The 18,793-nt window shown below is 35.3% G+C and overlaps 1 protein-coding gene across 1 annotated transcript; it reads left to right on the top strand.

Annotated features, from left to right (window-relative positions):
• The first annotated feature begins 15,056 nt into the window (after nucleotides 1–15,056).
• On the top strand, nucleotides 15,057–15,422 carry LOC145040148 (uncharacterized). The gene has a single exon (XM_078988121.1). It carries the CDS (start codon nucleotides 15,057–15,059, stop codon nucleotides 15,420–15,422), a length of 366 nt encoding a protein of 121 aa, XP_078844247.1.
• Nucleotides 15,423–18,793: the final 3,371 nt, after the last annotated feature.

Below are 18,793 nucleotides of genomic sequence, written 5' to 3'. Positions count from 1 at the left end.
CATTGCAAAACTAATTCTTTTGAAAACATCTTGTAGATTTAGAAAATATAACATTACTATGAATGACTCGTTGGACTCTATTGGGGAATTTCAGTGCCTCTAGTGTGAGAAAACCAAATATGTGAAATGAGAAAGGGATAAACACATGTTGATTTTCAATGCATGCATTCTTGTGTTTTGTCAATTTGCATGCGACGACTTTTAAAGTAGTAGGTCCCGTTATGAAACCCTCACTCCTCAAACCCACGAGAGATGAACCCCTAGTAAGATCCACACAACCGTTCTTCCATCTTGCCCATCTAAAGATCAAAATATCAGTCGGTCTAAATGTGGATATTCATTCCAACAGGTCAATCAAAAAGTTTTACAACCGCTTCTTTCTTGATGGAAATACTAGCATACTGACATACATCAAAGAAAACATCTATAACTGCATCATGTTGATACTTGAAGCTAGGGAGCTCTCTACAATGAACTACATATTCCCTAAAAGTATCTACGCATGCCTTACGGCAAACTATGCATATCTTGTCAATCAGGAATAAATGAATCATGAGGTAGGATTGAAGGATAGTCCAACATGCCACAAAAGACATATTGACCGAGATCATCTATAGGAATAATTAGCAGAAAATTTTATTTACTATTTTCTCAACTTCGATTATTCTTTTAATTATAAACTCAGTTATTAATTATTTCCGTGAATAGAAAATGTTTTTTCATCAAGGTAATTATCTAAAATCGTTTTAAAAGTGAAAACACAACATTGGACTCTATTTCAATGGTGTAAAGGCGAGGTGGATGTTGGCAATTATTTTTACACTTGATAGTTGAATAGGTGCTTCATCTTGATAATAAAATACAATCAAAATAAAAAGGACTCATTACTAAATACATTAAATGTAGTTTTATTTTTTTTAAATGTTTAATTACATTATCGATAGAGTTTTTTATATCAATTAATAATGATTTAGTTTTTATAATCACATGCATGTTAAGTATACTCTTAAATCTATATATTCATTTACCATAAAGCTTGGTTTTTGAGTTGATTGAAGGAAAAAAAAAATGAGAGAAAAGTAAAGAAAGGGGATGATCTTCTTTTTACTTTCTCTCCACTTCCTCCTCGTTTAAAAGGACAATTTATAAAGAAGATTAGTTATTTGATTTCTCTCCTATTCCTTTTAATAAATAATCTCAAGAGCAATAATTTTCTTATCAATCCTTTTATTTTTTTTATTTTTTTTCTCCTTAATGAAACGGAAGTCAATGATGCAAATATGTTCGGAAAAATCGAAAGTACAATGCTAAGATAGTCACCCTCATATTTCATCTATTGTAACCGATGATAAAGAATCAAAAGTATAATTGGTGAAAATTAGCATGCCATTTCAAGGGTCTGTTGAGAGAACTCTACAATATGAAGAATGAAAGTAGAATGCTACAGCAAACAAAACATTTGGGATAAATTTGGTAATTCCCAGAAAGAATTGTTTTAGTTCATTTCCATAGTAAACGTGAAGAGTGTCAACAACTAACACCAATAGCGAGAGTGACATCCTTTTAAAGTAGGACCACCCATTTTCTTTTCTTTGTGGCCAATTTACTACCATATTTTGCAAGACTTGCAAGAACTGGAAGTGGATTTGGTTAGTTTCTTGGTGCCCTTGTGATTTAATCTGCATTCTAAACATAGAACAATTAAAAACGTTACGACTTGTACAATTTAAGTAATTGACTACAAAGTGAGCTCATCTTGAGCACAAACAAGGGAATAACAATAATTTATTTAAAAAAAGCTCACCTATAAAGCATATGCAATAAACCAAGAAAGATCGAATATTTCATCCGTCAGTCCAATCATGTAAAGTCCTTCATTTATTTTATGCTACTGAACCTAAACTATTAAGGCCCAAAGGAGTCGAAGTTTAGAACATTTTGGAGTAATAAGCTTAATTGGTAAGTTGAAGATACAAATACATACATATATAAATACATATATACATATTATATAGCAATGAGATGTCAGACAGTAAAAATGACTTTATATCTTTCCTTCAAGCATGTTATTTTGAAGAAAAAAAATCATTTTCACTGAAAATAGGATGTTAGATGGTACTGAAAATGACATCTACTAAATGCAAGATGCAAAGTCGTTTAACTATCTTAGGAAAGACTGTAGTTATAACAGGCTGAATGCAAGATCTAAATCTATTTTCACTAAATACACGATACGAAGCTTGTAATTATAACCGACTAAATGTTGTAAAATAGCAATAAACTTTTTTTCCCTTCCTTAAGGCATTGTATTTTGAAAAAGAAACAACTACTATAACTTATCAAGATAAAAAGATAATAACCTCTCTGAATCATTAATTGGTGTGAAAAAGCATAAACGTGTCCCTTTTATTAATTATCAACTATTTCTTTTGGAATTTCATTTTCTTCAAGGGCTATATTAACAGCCTTCGCTGCAACATGTGGACCAACCATAGCTCATATGATACCAACCTAACACAAGGTAAAAAGAACAAATCTAGTTCAATGAGTGATTGCTAATATCATATCATATTCATATAGTTTCTATTCAAGCAAACTAATAAAAATAGTTAACAGAGTAACAACATACATGTTGCATCATTGACTTGCTATTGGCATTAGGAACAACTAACATTCCCTCCTCACATGACAATAGCCCTCTAAATCTCCATTTTACTGCTTCAAATTCTTTTAAATCAAATATTTAACTTTCTTTTTCTATAATCTTTCCAATGGCAACTACCAAGTAACAATAACGACTTAACATGAAAAGAATGGGAAATAAAGCTTCCCTTATAGGTTTCTTAAACATCATTTATCTGGTATAAGAAAAACTAAAACACCTAGGAAGGGTTTCTATACATTTTAAGCTATTTCCTTCCAAATCCCATCATAAAATACCTCAAAAAGTTTATGCCATCATTTCACAAATACATGGAGAACCAAACACATGCGACATGGAACCCTAGTCAGGCAAGATGTCGTTAACCGAAGAAGATATAAGAAAAGAGAGCAGAGTGGGTGGGGTGATATCTTTAAGTGAAACTTAAGGAGATATGAAGTAAAAATAAAAATGTGAAGGATGCGGTGTTGAACGCGGTAGCTACAAAGGAAGAAAAAGTATAACTCAAACTTATCCACTTTTGTCATTTGTCCACCAGATAAGAAATCGCAAAAATCCCAAAGAACAGAACACCCCAATCTAAACAACAAGCATGAGAGAGAGAGAGAGAGAGAGAGTACATGTAATTGTTTAAGGATCAAAGACGTTCTTCCCCCGACAGTTTGTTCATTTTATCTTTCCCAGTACACCTCCAATAAATTAAACGACCAATATTATTGATATCTAATTAGGGCAAACGAATAAGGAACTTGACATTGGCGATCCTCTGTGCGTTTCAAGGTTTTAAAGTTCCTCTTTTTCAAACATAAACATTAAAGTTCCTCTTTTTCAAGCATAAACATCTAATCGAGAAAAGAATGAAGCAAAAATAAAACATGGGCTTATCAATTTTTATTCTCCTTAAACTGTTGTGATCCAGAACGAAGCATGAAAGGAAAAAGATGATTTTGGGGTGATAGTTTTTGAGAAAACGAGGAATATACAAAGAGAGAACTGAGACGGTAGATTGAGAGAATCTAGAAGCGGTGGTGCATTAGGAAAGGCAAAGCAGATGGAAAAACTATGGAGGTAGAGAAGGCAGATGTCGGGCGCATGATTGGGGGGGGGGGGGGGGAGTGACCAAAACGTGTTGATTTGAAGCTTCTAAAAATCCCTAAAATTCAATAAAAATCCACAAAAATTCTGAAAATATCCACAAAAATCCTCATTGCAGATCTCACTGGTAACTATGGAGGTAGAGAAGGCAGATCTCACTACTAACTAACAGCTCTAACATACGACTCAATGAGCTCCTATAGCAGGCATACAAGGCATCCTTCCTAGATCCTTAGCCCTATTTTAGCATGCAGATCTCATAAACACATAACAGGCATACAAGACATCCTCCTAGATCCTTAGCACTAATCTAGCATGAAGTTTTCGTAATCATATCATATAACATAACAAGTATGGGTTTTTTGGGGAAAACTTACTTGAGCTCAATCGGTCGCACGCATCACACACCTCGTTCTTTCTCAAAACTCTTTAATTTAGATTTTAGAAAAACTAATTCCTTCTAAAAATCTTTCAAGCCATTGGTTTGAGTTCAGACACCCCCGAGGGTGTGTCCGAATCTCTCAAACCAAGGCTCTAATACCAACTTGTAACATCCCAATTTTTGAGATCAAAATTTTGATTTTAAATAAATACTTCACAACATAGTTTACCAAAACATTACCAAGTGTGACATCCCCAATTTCACGGCCATAAAAGACCGATTTGTTTATGCTTTGTTTTTAAAATCAGAGTAATCGTTTAAAGAAAATTGTTGTGGAATTTGTCCCCAAAACAAAATATGATAAGAATTTATCAAAGCATTTCTTAAAGAAAATTATTTTCATTATATAACAAAATTTCGGGATGTCATATTCCGATACAAACTCATAAGCATAAACATAACTTACATTTATTTACACTAATGATTTACATCTCCTTTAATCTATCAGTGAAATATGTCTTCGTATTGATATCTGTGATACAAAGAAAACTGAGTGGGTCAAGCTTGGGAGTCTGGTGAGCATATAGGGTTTTCGACCCACAATAATATAATTATTATATTCAATCATCAAACAATCAACCTAATTACCCATCCCCATTATCTTCTTTATTTCTCAAGGTTTTACCCTATTAATCAACTATCCTTCCTTCATTCATTCCTAAGGATTGACCTAAGGAATTAGCACAAGCTTCCATTGCTACAGAAGGCGCATCTGCCAACATTATCCTTTAAGCACCTCTGCCAGGATTACAACATTCACTATTAGGCGCATCTGCCAATATTATCCTGAAGCGCATCTGCTAGTATTATGACATTCTCTATTTGGCGCCTCTAACAATATTATTCCTAAGCGCATCTGCTAGCATTATGACATTTTCTTTTAGGTGCATCTACCAATATTATGCTTAGGTGCATCTAATAGTATTATGTCACTCTCTATTTGGTGTATCTACCAATATTATTCTTAAGCGCATCTGCTAGTATTACAACATTCTCTAATTGTTGCATCTACTAATATCATTCTTAATCATCTTACATACCTCATCATTTACCTCATTATTTTATCACATACCAACTATCTCATCTACCCATGTTCTACCCAACATATTAGTAGATGTAAAATACATATACAATTTAACTCATTTAAAAACCATATAAAACATCTATTCCACACTTATCTCAAATAAACAACAGTGCATAAACACATAGCATGTATTTCATAGAAAATACTTCATATTTATGTGTTAGAAGAAAGCCAACCACACACTCACACATATAAACAACAATATATGTACACATAGCACGTATTTTATAAAATACTTCATATCTATGTGTAAGACGAAAGTGACTATACACTCACTTGATTAGAAGATGATCGGACAACACTACGACTTGTAGAAGTAGTATTCTTGGGTAGATCTTCAAAAAAACCAGGCTTCTCGCGGGCAGGGCTTCGGCTAGGGAATCTCACTTATCGGGATCTTCGGGACTTTGGAACTTGCTTCGGGGCTTGGGAATGATACCAGGGCTTCGGGATATAATTGGCATGCAAATTGAGGCAAAAACTTAGAGAGAAGAAAGAAAATGAGCAAAGAAAATGGCTGATCTCGGTTTCTATTTATAGGCTGTTGGGTTTGGGATTACGCTGGGCGTAATTTCCAAGTATGATGGGCGTACTCAACACGTTGGGCGTAATTTTGGTTACGCTGGGCGTACGCTTTGGATAAGCTTTGGTATGCGTGCCACGATTTTCAAAAAATCATAACTTTTGCATATGAGCTCCATTTTCGACGTTCTTTATATCCACGCGTAGGTGACATTATGATCTACAACTTTCATATAGACTCCGTTGGCTAATTTTGACTTTATTTTTATTCTATTATTTTTAGTAGGTCGGGACAGGAAAACTCCATTATAAATTCATAACTTCTTCATCCGACATCCGTTTTCGTTTGTCTTTTTACCGTTGGACTACTATCAACAAGATCTTCGATTCCTGTTTAGATTGTTTCGGCTAAAAACCGCTCAATCTCAAATCGAGTATTCGTGCTGAATACCGCTAAGTCGAAACTTAGAAAAATCATAACTTCCTCATACAAAGTCAGATTCGGACGTTCTTTTTATGCACTCTCATGGTTTAACGAACTCTACGAATTCTTGTTTAGATTTCTAAGGCTAAATATCAATCTAACATAAATTCAATTTTTACGTTATTCAGCGTCGTGCCGGTTCTGTTGCGAAACTTCGACATGTCATAACTTCTTCGTTATAACTTGGATTTCGGCGTTCTTTATATGCACGAAAACCTTGTGACATATACTACAACTTAGTTAAGATTATTCATTCTAAATAATCTTCTACCAAAAATTAATTTTTGACTCTTATCGTCTCTAAATTGACTAGCCCTAATCTACGGACGTTACACCAAGGTCATGTCATTTCATAAAAAAAGCTATAACAACGTGTTCAAAAACCATCTCAACATAAGTAATATAAATCAGAGTACAATCCCAGAAACTCAATGCGGAAACCATATGTGTGTGTCTGATGCGTTGCTATGTCGTTGACTCCTTCCCCTTAGACGAAGAGGTACCTGAGACCAAAACTGAAACTGTAAGCACAAATCTTAGTGAGTTTCCCCATCATACCACATACCATACAACCACATAGAATACATACTACCAGACAATTATGGGCTGCCCAACCTACCCATGTTAAGCCATTCTGGGGTGCTGACCTACCCATATCAAGCCATTTTGGAGTGCTGACCTACCTATGTCAGGCCGTTCTAGGGTGCCGACTACCCTCTAGTCTATCTCAACCGGGAACGAGGACTATTTCAACCCTACATCTATCATACAATAACAAAATATAATCATATGGTCAGGCATATATGGTGTACTGACCTACCCTTCGGTCCTAACGACCGAGTCGGTGAAAAGCTATTCCCTGCTACTACTACTAACTCACATAACGTATCACATAAGCATACCACATAAGCATATCTCATAAGCATATCACATAACCATACCAAGATAATTATCACAAAGACAATTATCTACCAATTACTCTTGTTGGTGGGCCGACATTGTGGCCTTAGACCCACCCCTATCGGAAGGCAACTGACCTCGATGTCGTGTAGTGTTTGAATTATCCTTGGCGTGCAAATCGACTCTTCTTGACTCCTCAATCCCTACACGACAACCCTTCTAAGTTTTAAATTTGAATATGCAACCCTAACCAGGGCCAACTCAATTCAGTCAAAGTCAACATTGGTCAAAGTCGACATCTAGTTGACCTGACTCGCCGACTTGGTCTACCAACTCGTCGAGTCCATACTCCTCTAACCCAAACCAATCCTCGACTCTACCCGTCAAGTCTAGAAAGAAATCGATGGGTTCTCCTTCAATCATAGCTTCGAGACCATCTTCATCTGACCTGCCGAGTTCATCCTTGAACTCGTCGAGTTTATCTCCGTCATTAGAATGCGTCTAGTCTATGACTCGCTGATTTGTAAGAACAACTCGTCGAGTCAATCTTCAAAGATTGGTAGATTGCCTTGGACTCGCCGAGTTTGCTCAAAAACTCATCGAGTCCCATGATTCCCAGGTCCCTTAAGAGCCTAAACAACTGAGGGACCTTCCACACTATCATCTGGTCCATCAACAGAATGGATTTGGTGGTCATTACACCCCGAATCGCCGAGTCCTAAGAAAGACTCTCCGAGTCCATCCTTGACCATTACTATACAACCGATTTAAATGGGTCGTAACATATCAAAACCATAGATCTAGCCTCCTAATGTCCATTTTACACATAAAGTATCAAGCATGGTGCACATGCATGGGATCTTTGGCTCAAAATCCATAAAAGGTGGTCTACAAGATGCATAGTGTGTTTATGGCAACAAAGTGGTCACCATTATGCCATAAAGACCCCTAATAGCCCTAGATCTGAAGCAAAAACTCACTTCTTATACTCAATCCCGAATACATCCTCACTAGGGCTTAAAAAGATGTAGAAAAAGGTCCAAATCAAGATCTAGACAATGAATAGACAAGGTTTCAGCTTTATACCTCAAATAAGTTGGAAATATGCTCAAAAATCTCAATCTTCTTGTTTCCCCTTGATCTCACAAGCCTCATTTTCTTCAAGCTTCAATCACACAAAGTAACACCACAAGGCTCAAGAACACACTAAAAACGACTAGGGTTTTGAGTTAGCATTTGCTCTAGACGATGGGGGCTGAGTTGAGGGGTTATAACGCGTTTAAATAGGGTGCAAACCCTCAATTTAGGGTTTCACTCAAACAACGTCTATTCGCCGAGTCAGTCTCCCGACTCGTCGAGCAGACTACGTAAACTTCCCGTGGATCACGACTCTACTCGACGAGTTGGGCCTCCAACTCTTACAGTCCTAGAGAAAAACATAAGAAATACTTGAATTAAAGGCATACCAGGAATCGGGTGTTACAAATATGATAAATACGTTACCAAAGCATTTCCGAAGAAATGTATTTTTATCCATTTTAAAACATTTGGGATGTCATCGTCAATTCAGAAACAAAAGCATAAACAGAACTTACATTCATTTACACTAGTGGTCTACATCTCTTTTAAATCCCTCGGTGTAAAGTAGCTTCATATCGACACATGTGATACAAATAAGCTTGAGTGGGTTAGGTTGGGAAACCTTGTGAGTGCATAGGGTTTTCAACCCACAATAATATAATTATTATATTAAATATCAAACAATCAACCCAATTACTCATCCCAATTATCTTCTTTACTCTTAAGGATCTACCCTAAGATTCAGTTATTCCTCGTTCATTCTTTCCTAAGGAGTATCCTAAGGAATCGACACTAATTCTGAATAGTCGCTAGGGTTTATCTCGTTTATTGACAATATTGTTTTCGAGAGTCCACTCGTAATACCTGTCAATGGGATTTTAGAGTACACTAGGTGAACACATCGGTTACAACACCTACAAGTTGCGAGCCTGCTAGTGTTCCACTAGACTGTCTATTATAGTCCGTGGTTGTCATCCATACTCTACTAGATCACGGTTCCATCGCTTGGGTCATCGTTTGGCTCATCCTTTTGGCTGGTCATTTTGGTTCATCGTTTTGGTCCATCGCTTTGGCTCATGGCTTCGCATCATATTTTATCACTCATCTTTCATCGCTCATCATTTATCTCATCTTTCATCGCTCATCATTTATCTCACCTCTAATCTACCCATGTTTTATCCAACACATTTTGTAGATATAAAATACATATACATTTTAGATCATTTAAAACATGTATAAAACGTTTCATCCAACATAGTGTGACAACCTGAAATTTATCTCGTCACTGTAACCCCTTTTCCATTAATAAAACTCGTTCTTATGAAATTTTCCGTTAGCATTTTCGATTAGGTTAATTAAATTGAAACTTTTATTGTGACTTCATAAGTTTTGGAACGCATTAGAAACACGTGAAACACCCTCGATATTTATTCGGAAAATTTTTAGTTTACGACCAAGTCGGGTTACGAACATTTAATCGGGTACGACCATAAGCTCCGTTTAACGTCGGTATCGGGTAGATTTCTACCGGGCTACAAAATCAACCCCTATATAAGGGATTGAGTGGTCACATTTGAAGCTTTTCCACCCTCTTAACACACTCTCTCTACTATCTCTCTACAAGTTGATTTTGATCCAAAAACGCCCCTTTCGAGCTCCAAAATCGTAAGTGATCTATCCTAGCTTGATAATTAGCTTGTTATACATGAAAATTTGTGTTTAAATCATCTAAAACCCTTACAGTTATGTGTTTACGGCCAAGGAACACCCTCAAACCGTAAACACCCATAAATGGGGTTTTGAAGCCCCAAAACCCTTCCAAATCCTTTCTAGTGCTTAGCTATGACTTAAGGACTTGCATGTATGAGCTTAGAACCCCAAGATCATATCATTAGAGGAGTAAACATGAGTTTATGGCCCAAGAACATTATTGGACCGTAAACACCTCTTCATAGGCCGTAAACACCTTTTTAAGGTGTTAAATTGCCCTTAAACACCTCCTATGGCTTGGATTAATGTCTAGAATCAACCATCATCGAAGTAGGGACCTTAAACATGAAAGAAACCATGACCTTAAGAGATTACAACCATAAACCCCCCCCCAAGGATTGGTCCCTTGGCCATAAACTCCCTTAAGGAGGTCAAATGGTGCCCTAACTTCCCTCCATGGCTTGTATAAAGGACTAGAAACATGTATGCTTAACCTAGAACCATCAAAACATGGAATGAAGGGCCAAGTAAGAGTTTACGGTCGTAAACTCTATGTTTACAGCCGTGAACTCCCCTAAATGATCCATTTGAATCCCTAGTCACTTCCTATGCCCTAGAATTGAACCTAGCTTATCTCCCCAAGTGTTATAAGACTTTTGAGCAACCAAGAATACTCCACCCATGAGTTTACAGCCGTAAACTCATGGGGATATGGTCTTTGGGCCGAAATCTCCCCTAATGGTTTACTCTTGAAGAGTAAACTCCCTAACTAGGCCCTACACTCCTTAGATGCAACCCGGATCACTTCCGCCACTTAAGATAAGGCGTTTTCGCGCATCCAAGTGTATTATCTTACTTAATTAGTGGTTCAATGTCTAATTAGATACAATTATGTATCTCTTCATGTTACATAGGATCCTCGCACGTGTTCAAGCCCTAAATTGACACTTAGCATCCTACCCCGCACATTCTCGACTGGTGAGTTCATACCCCTACACCTATTTCTGTGTTTTTCATGTTTTCAGGGGGGGGGGGGGTACAAGAAAAAGTACAAGGAAATCTTGTAATCAAACTTATTATTTCGTATGAAATGTTACATGTTCAGTATGCTTTTAACACTGAAAACCGTATTAACCAACCGTTTTAACTTGCAGAGTTAGTTTTCAAACTAACTGTGAAACTCATTAAAAATGTTATATTTTATATTTCACAAAGGATTTCATGTCATTCATAAAATAGGATTTTCCGTATTATTACTTGTAAATTTGTTATGTTTAAGATTGGAGACATGTCCTCAGTAACACTCCACGAAGATACGCGAGTGGAGGACCGCCCCTGTAACCAGAATCTCCTGGAGGGAGAACGTGACTTGAGTGTATAGATCTATACGGGGCTGACTACCCCGCAACTTGTTGCTAGCTATCAATGTGTGATTTCATCCCTAGAACGTGAGCACACACGGGTTTACCATCTTCATGTTCCATTGCCAATAGGGTTTCGGTGATCTTGAACATTTCAAATATTCGTTCTTGTGGGCCAGGGAGAACAACGGGAGGAGGAGGAGGAAGTGAAATCAAGCTAGTCCACATTGATCCTTCACTTTGGAACAAGCTTTCATTTTCAATAGGAACACCTTTTCATTAGAATTTGGGAAGACCACGGTTAGAATCAGACATCTACAAAACGGGAGAAAAAGGTTAGTTGATTGAATCCTTAATGAAACACCCAAATGAGACATTAAGGCTAGGATCCAAAAACATTGTTTACACATTAGAAGAGGGATGCCGTAATCCAACATGCAAATAATTTGGAGGTAAGTGAATGACGATTCACTAATTCTTCACCATGAAAAACATAAAGGAATTAAGTTTTAAATGTATTTGAGAATTCCTAGATTTCCTTTGAGATTCATTGAACTTTTCAATGGCATGTTTAAATCTTGATATGCCCCTCTCGTTTGTGACTGGGATGCCAAGGATCACAAAGTGGGTGTGAATAACCATGCAAATGTACATGGTGCCCTCATTGTTACAGTCACCTATTCGATGTGTCGGTTAACCACTCACACTCCATCGAAGTATGACAAACATTGAGTCGCCCTTTTCCACCTTTGCTTAGAACCAATTAGTGTGCCGGTTAACCACACACGCTCCACTAACTTCTTAGCAAAGGTGCAAAGTGCAATTTCATGGGATTGCATCAATTTCACTTTTGCCTAAAGTAACTAGGATTGAGAATTTGTAAAAACATTTAGTTACTTTACATAGATTCATTATACTTATTAATGAACAGAGGATTGCCCTATCCTACCCGTTCGGCTAACGACCCTCCACCAATCAAGGAAGCGGTGGGTAAGAGTGAATACCCATTAAACGACCATTTTATAGGCAATAACCTTATACCCCCTTATAGATCGGCTTCGTGAATGAGACATACTAACGGTAAGACTAGCATTTTAGTTATACATATAATATTAGACTTTTAATGTTATACATAATATAATGGTGTATTTTACACTTTTAAAATACTAGGTGGTTTAAATTTTATAAATTACTCTTTTAATTAAACATAAACCATATCATTACGGATTTATTAACTCTCTTCTAATTATACACTTAATTAATTTAATAAAACCATAAGGGTGTAATTTGAACTTTTCAAAATTAAGGTTTTAGAATTTAGACTTTCAAAATTAAACTTTTAATCAAACAATTTAAATTCCAAAACTTGATGGTAGGTTTTTGAAACTTTTCAAAACAATTAGGTTTTAATCTCACTTTAAAATTTTCAAAATTTAAGACTATTTAAATTAAACTTTTAAATATTAAAACTCTTGATTTAATAATTATCTTGAATTAAACTATTAATTTAAATTATTAAATCATAAGGGATTATTAAAACATAAAGGATAATTACCAATTAAATAATTAATTTATCCTAATCCTTTTATTCCCTCTAAATTTCGAAAATCATGGGATAGGATATTTCAAAATCTTTAATTACCATATATAACCATTAAAGGATAATTACAAGATATGGCATAATCCAAACCCCTACAATTTAGGATCTTATCTTGGGAAGGAGGCTAATTTCGAAAAACCAAGGGTTTTCAAACCCTAGAGTTCGAAATCTTGGGACTTAAGGAAATGATTTGAAAAAAAAAAACTTTACCAAATTTTCGCAAATTAGGGTTTAGGAATCCTAATCTCGAAAATCTTGCCTCCTAGGGTTTATTGGCAATAAACCCTAATATGTCAAGTTCATACAATTGTATAATACTAATTGAAAATAAGTTAACCAAAGGCTTTGATACCACTGATGGGTTTTGAACAAATAATCCTATGTGTGCATGCAAACTTAGATTTCGATCTATGTTTTCACTATTAGATACACAACATTATGAACACATAAAGAACCCTAGCATGCTCCTAGTATTTTCGAAATTCACATAGAAAGATAGATCACATACCTCTTGTTATATTGTAATAACAACTCAAATCTTCAAACCCAAGTCTTGAAAGCAAGTACCATAAGTGTAGTACCTCTAATGGCTCACAAACACCACAAGTAATTGGAGAGGAAATAGAGAGAGAAGAGGAGAGTTAGAAATCAGCTCTAGGAACCCTAGGGATCAAGTTTACGATTTCTATGGCCTTAGGGGTCCTTTTATAAGGTATCGATTAGGGTTTCAGTTCTTATCCTTATCTAGTTGCTTGCCCACCAAGTAACCAAAAGATAAGCCTTGAAAGCCCTTATCCTTGGACGATTTCAAGGATTCCTTATCCCTTGAATTCGTCTAACCTATGTCTAGGGTAACCATTGCTCTACTTCGCAACTATCACATAATTACAATTCAGCCCTCTAGTTTAATTAATTATACTTGATCACAAAATTAATTCATAATTAATTATTGACCAATATTAATTAAACAAATATGATTTCTCCTTTAATATATTAATCTTATAATATATTAATAAATCATAATAACCTCTTTCTCTATTTATTTATCCAGTCAAGTTGTTTTGGTGAAGGCAACCCAAAAAGACCATGCACAACCGGGTCAAGTACTTACCAAATATGATTACGGGCTTAGACACTAACCCAACATATCTGACCTAGTTTTTATTATTCTCATACATAATGAATTAATTCTCAGACACCTATAAGACGAAACCCTCCTAAGTGAAAGAGGTCATCATGAGTCTCAAGTTTTTCATATCAACACCTACTATTTATTTGTTTTAATATGAGTTCATGAGCATTTATTTCTAAATAAATAATGTCATTTTCAATTAAATTTTGTATTATAAATTTAAAAAGTAATTATCATCGTAGTAACACCTTCCACACCTACAATCACAAAATTGAGATCAAAACCACACCTCCACAATAAACACTCAAGAACATGTTTATGTTCCATGAAAAATTTCAAAAACATTTTTGTCAAAATCCGACAATTCACACATATATGACTGTTTACCCCCCTAAGAAAGAGACACAATGGTTAAAGAGATCATGTCCAAAGCAACCTCAACCACAGTTAATTCTTGTGTACTCCTATATTTCTATTGTTTTTCTCCTTCCTTTATAATTATAATTTGCTTGTATACTTCAAGAAATATGCACAAATTATAGAATAATTTTCCAAATAATCACAAGAATTCTTATAATCATATTTTAACATGTTAAATATTCAAAAAAAAAAAAAAAAAAAAAGTTAAAAACAAATTATGTTAACATCAACCCAACTTCCATTCCCTTTTAGTTTCAAGAACTTATTTGTCTTAACATGAACCATCTCTCGACTTGTCATCCTACATTTACGGATCGTATCCCAAACTTTTCGATTCATGTCCTTCACACATCTAATAAGACGACTATGGATGTAACTCAAGTGGAAATTTTAACTTTGAAAATATTGATTTAATTAAAACTTAAAAGATGACGTGGTGGAACGTTGGGAACCAGATGTATTCGGGGCCCACAATAACGCATGCTAACTGGTCCACATGTGATCATTTCATTATAAATGAAAACTGAATCATCATCATTTCAACGAATCTTAATTCCCCTAATCATGTCTTCAATACACGACGACACCACCACCTTCTCCGACGACGTCAAACTGTCCACCGGAATACACCGCTGCTCAGTCCGCCGCAGATTATGGCCGTTACGGAGGCAGAAGAAGAAGAACAAGCTGCCGACGGTGAGATTAGGAGGAAAGCGGCAGTTACTGGTGAGGTTTTTGAAAAGGATTCGGATAAAGTGGATGAAGATGAAGAAGGCGTGCACTTTGAAGAAGCTGAAAGAGTATTATTACTCTGTTTTGAAGGATGTAATTGAAGCTGGTGGAAGCTTCGAAACGTTTCAACAGAGACTTCTTCTCGAAACGTCGTTTGCTGTTCCTGTTATGGGCCTTTCATTCAACACGTTCCATTGATCGATCGATCTAATTAAACTGCAGATTGTCGATTGATTCTTCGCCATAGCTGGAGATCTCGCAAATTATAGATGTTGAAACAAGTTTTAGCGGATTGCGTGCATTACTTTTCTGGTAATTATGGAATTAAAAGTTTTCATATTTTTCTGGGTTATGATTTGTTTCGTAAACTGTTAGTTCAAAACGAATTCAACGACAGAATTCTAGACCTAAACACTAAAGAGTCACTGAATCAAAATCAATTTGACAACATTATGATAAGATCGATTAAGCTTTTGTCGCATATGGAGGAATTTTCTCTTTTGTAAGGTATCAAAAGCAATTTTTGTTGTTTTCTATAACTTTTTTTTTTTTTTTTTTTTTTTAAAAATGTTGGTAGTATTTTAATTTACTTTGAAATGAATAAAATCATAATTACAACTCATTTAAATGTTATTTTATTTTATCATGTGCCGTTTGTCTGGCCAAACCGTTAATATTCCCAGGTGCCCAACATTGGCATATGTAGCAGAGTCCATCAAACGCCGTCGTGTTGTGTAGCAGGGAGGAGCTGGAAATTCTATCAAGCAAAAAAAGTTTATAAAATATTTATAATCATATAACTTATACTTGGTATTTAAACAATCAAATAATTAGTATTACGAACTAATAACGAATTATTTAGTAATGTTAAGCAAACGAGAGTATATATAAGATTTATGATTAGATATTCAAAAGGTTTTCACATAAACAAACAACTAACGATTAATATCGATAATTAAACGTTGAGCAGTTGCACATAATAAATTCAAAGATTAATATCGATAATTAAACGTTGAGCAGTTGCACATAATAAATTCAATTATTATTAATATCGTTAGCAAGTTTCATCCATAAATCAAAATGATCGTTCACAATCATATCTGATTATAAGAAATGAGTACAAGTAGACTATCTTCTTGTTTGACGAATTTAAATACGAAACAATAAAGAAAAACCAACATGTTGATAAGTGATCTTGTCATCTTCATGTAGAAACCTGCACCTGCAGGGATATGTCACATGTTCTTAAAGGTTTTTTACTTCACTTCTAGGGTTGTAAGCAACAGAGTAAACCTCAGGAGTTAATGCAGACTTATCGGTTTTCCAACAACTATAGAAAATGATAAACACAAAGTGAATACTGAGATAGATGAATAAATTGTGATTGAGAGAGAGAGAGAGAGAGAGAGAGAGAGAGCAACGATTTTCAGTGTGTTGTAAAAGGGGCTTGGTATGGTAGGTCCTATTTATACTGGACAAAAACCTGTTAGTTCATGAAAGTGCCCCTTAGACAATTTGTGATGTCTAGTGATTCCGAGATGGTTCACGATTCCGAGATGCATAGAGATTCAGAGATAGTCTCTCATTTTGAGATGATGTGTGTAGAGTCGAAAGTAGTAGTGAGTAGTTGAAAGCTATATCTTTAGGTTTCGTGTCTATAAGTAGTGATAGTTAAGTACTTTCGTTATGTTATGTATTTACAAGGCACTTTCAGTATCGATAGGTATAGTCGAGTCTTTGTATTTTTTGTATATCTGATGGACCCCATAAATAAGGTAAGTACTTAGGTCTAGCTTAACAAACATTCTCTGATTACTCTTTGTACTCAAAACCTCTGTACTCTTTCCAGATATAATTGGAGCTAAACAAATCTTAGTTTTCTTTATAGCTTTCATAGATTCGACCAATTCAAACATTTATTCTAACATTCTTCAGTTAGTATCAGAGCGTGATTCACTTTCATTGAAGAATCTTCATCGCGTTTTTCATCTTTTTGAATCGTTCATTCTAATTTATTGTTCCGCAATTTGGAAACATAATTCTTCACTTAATCAATAAGCGATTAATTGATTCTGCTATTGGTTCTATGAATTGAACTGATAATCATCTTAATTCTCTTCTATAAATTTCTTTTATCATCAAATCAAATCAAATGGAAAATCTCAATGTGAACACAATAATGAACTATACGATTCTTCTTGGTTTTGCAACAAAGATTGTGATGTTGATTCCTGAGTATTACGATCAGTGGGCTGATCATACAGAAGATTACCTCAACAGCATCGATGAAAATATGTGAAAATCTATTAAGGTAGGAAATTGGTGTGAAGATTTGGTTTAGAATGTTGGTAATGCTGGAGCTGTTGCAGACATGGTTTCTCAAGCAAACACAAGGAAGGCATGTGATAAGAAAGCTCTTCGTGAATTGAGAGGTGCTCTTCCTCCCCTCGTCTACAACTATGTTCGTGGATGCATATTTGCTAAGGAAATTTGGGATACTTTGAAAGAGAAGTATAATGGAAATGAAAGAACAAGGAAAAGTTATGTGACAAAATGTTTATCTAAACTTGCTGATTTCAATCAGAAAGAGCATAAGAACATTGAAGCTTATTACAACAGGATGAATAATTTGATCCTTACGTGCACTCGATATGGGGTAAACCGTACTTCTATGGAATTTAATCTTACTTTTGTGTATGGACTCAGAAAGGAATGGTGAAACATATGCCTAATGATTAAGACACAAGAGAGCTTTCATACTCTTTTATTATCAAATTTGTATAATATTCTTAACACTCATGAAGTTAAGGTTATGTAGATTGCTGAGGGAGAATAAGCAAAGCTATGGTGGTCCAATGGATTTAGTGTCGAAAGCAAATAAAGGAAAATGAGTATGATGTTGGAGCAAAAGAGGGCGAGGAAGGATTTTTTTTTTTTATCAATTCTGACGATGAAGCAGTCGCATATTACTCTAATAATAGAGTAAATAAGTTTTTCAAAAAACTAATCAATGGAAGTTTTAAGAATAAATCTGAGCAGAAACAAGTGTTGAATGCTGGTGGGAATCAGAATGTGGTGTCGGAAGTCTAGAAGAAAGAAGATGAGAAAAAGACAGAAGTAAAGTTGAAAGGAGATTCTGGCTAAAACTGTAACTATTGCAATGATTACAATCATTTTGCTAAGGATTATATGTTGAGGAAGATGGAGGAAAAGAGAGAGAAAGTGAAAGATGAGGCTTATTATGCAAAATGACTCGAAGAAGTTCTAATCCAAACAAAGAATCTATCATTAATGGCAAGATGAAATGATGAGAATGATCACACGTATCATATCTGGTGGTCTGGATAATGAAGAAATGTGTCATCTAACGCATGGCTTGTTATTTGCAAAGTTTGTAGAAGGAATGTATGATGAGAAGAGTGTGTTTGTGGAAAGTGAGAAAGAAAGTGAAGAGGAAGTAGAGAATGATGTGAAAGCTGATGAAAGAGATGAAGAGAGTGTGCAGACTACTCGGAGATGCTTAGTTTTTACTACTCCAAAGTCTCCTATGACTGCTAAGGTGCATGAAC

The sequence above is a fragment of the Lactuca saligna genome, chromosome 4, assembly GCF_052625555.1.
Source record: "Lactuca saligna cultivar CGN05327 chromosome 4, ASM5262555v1, whole genome shotgun sequence".
Taxonomy (NCBI): Eukaryota; Viridiplantae; Streptophyta; class Magnoliopsida; order Asterales; family Asteraceae; genus Lactuca; species Lactuca saligna.
Note: the sequence above shows the minus strand (reverse complement) of the source record. Positions and strands in the feature narration are given on the sequence as shown.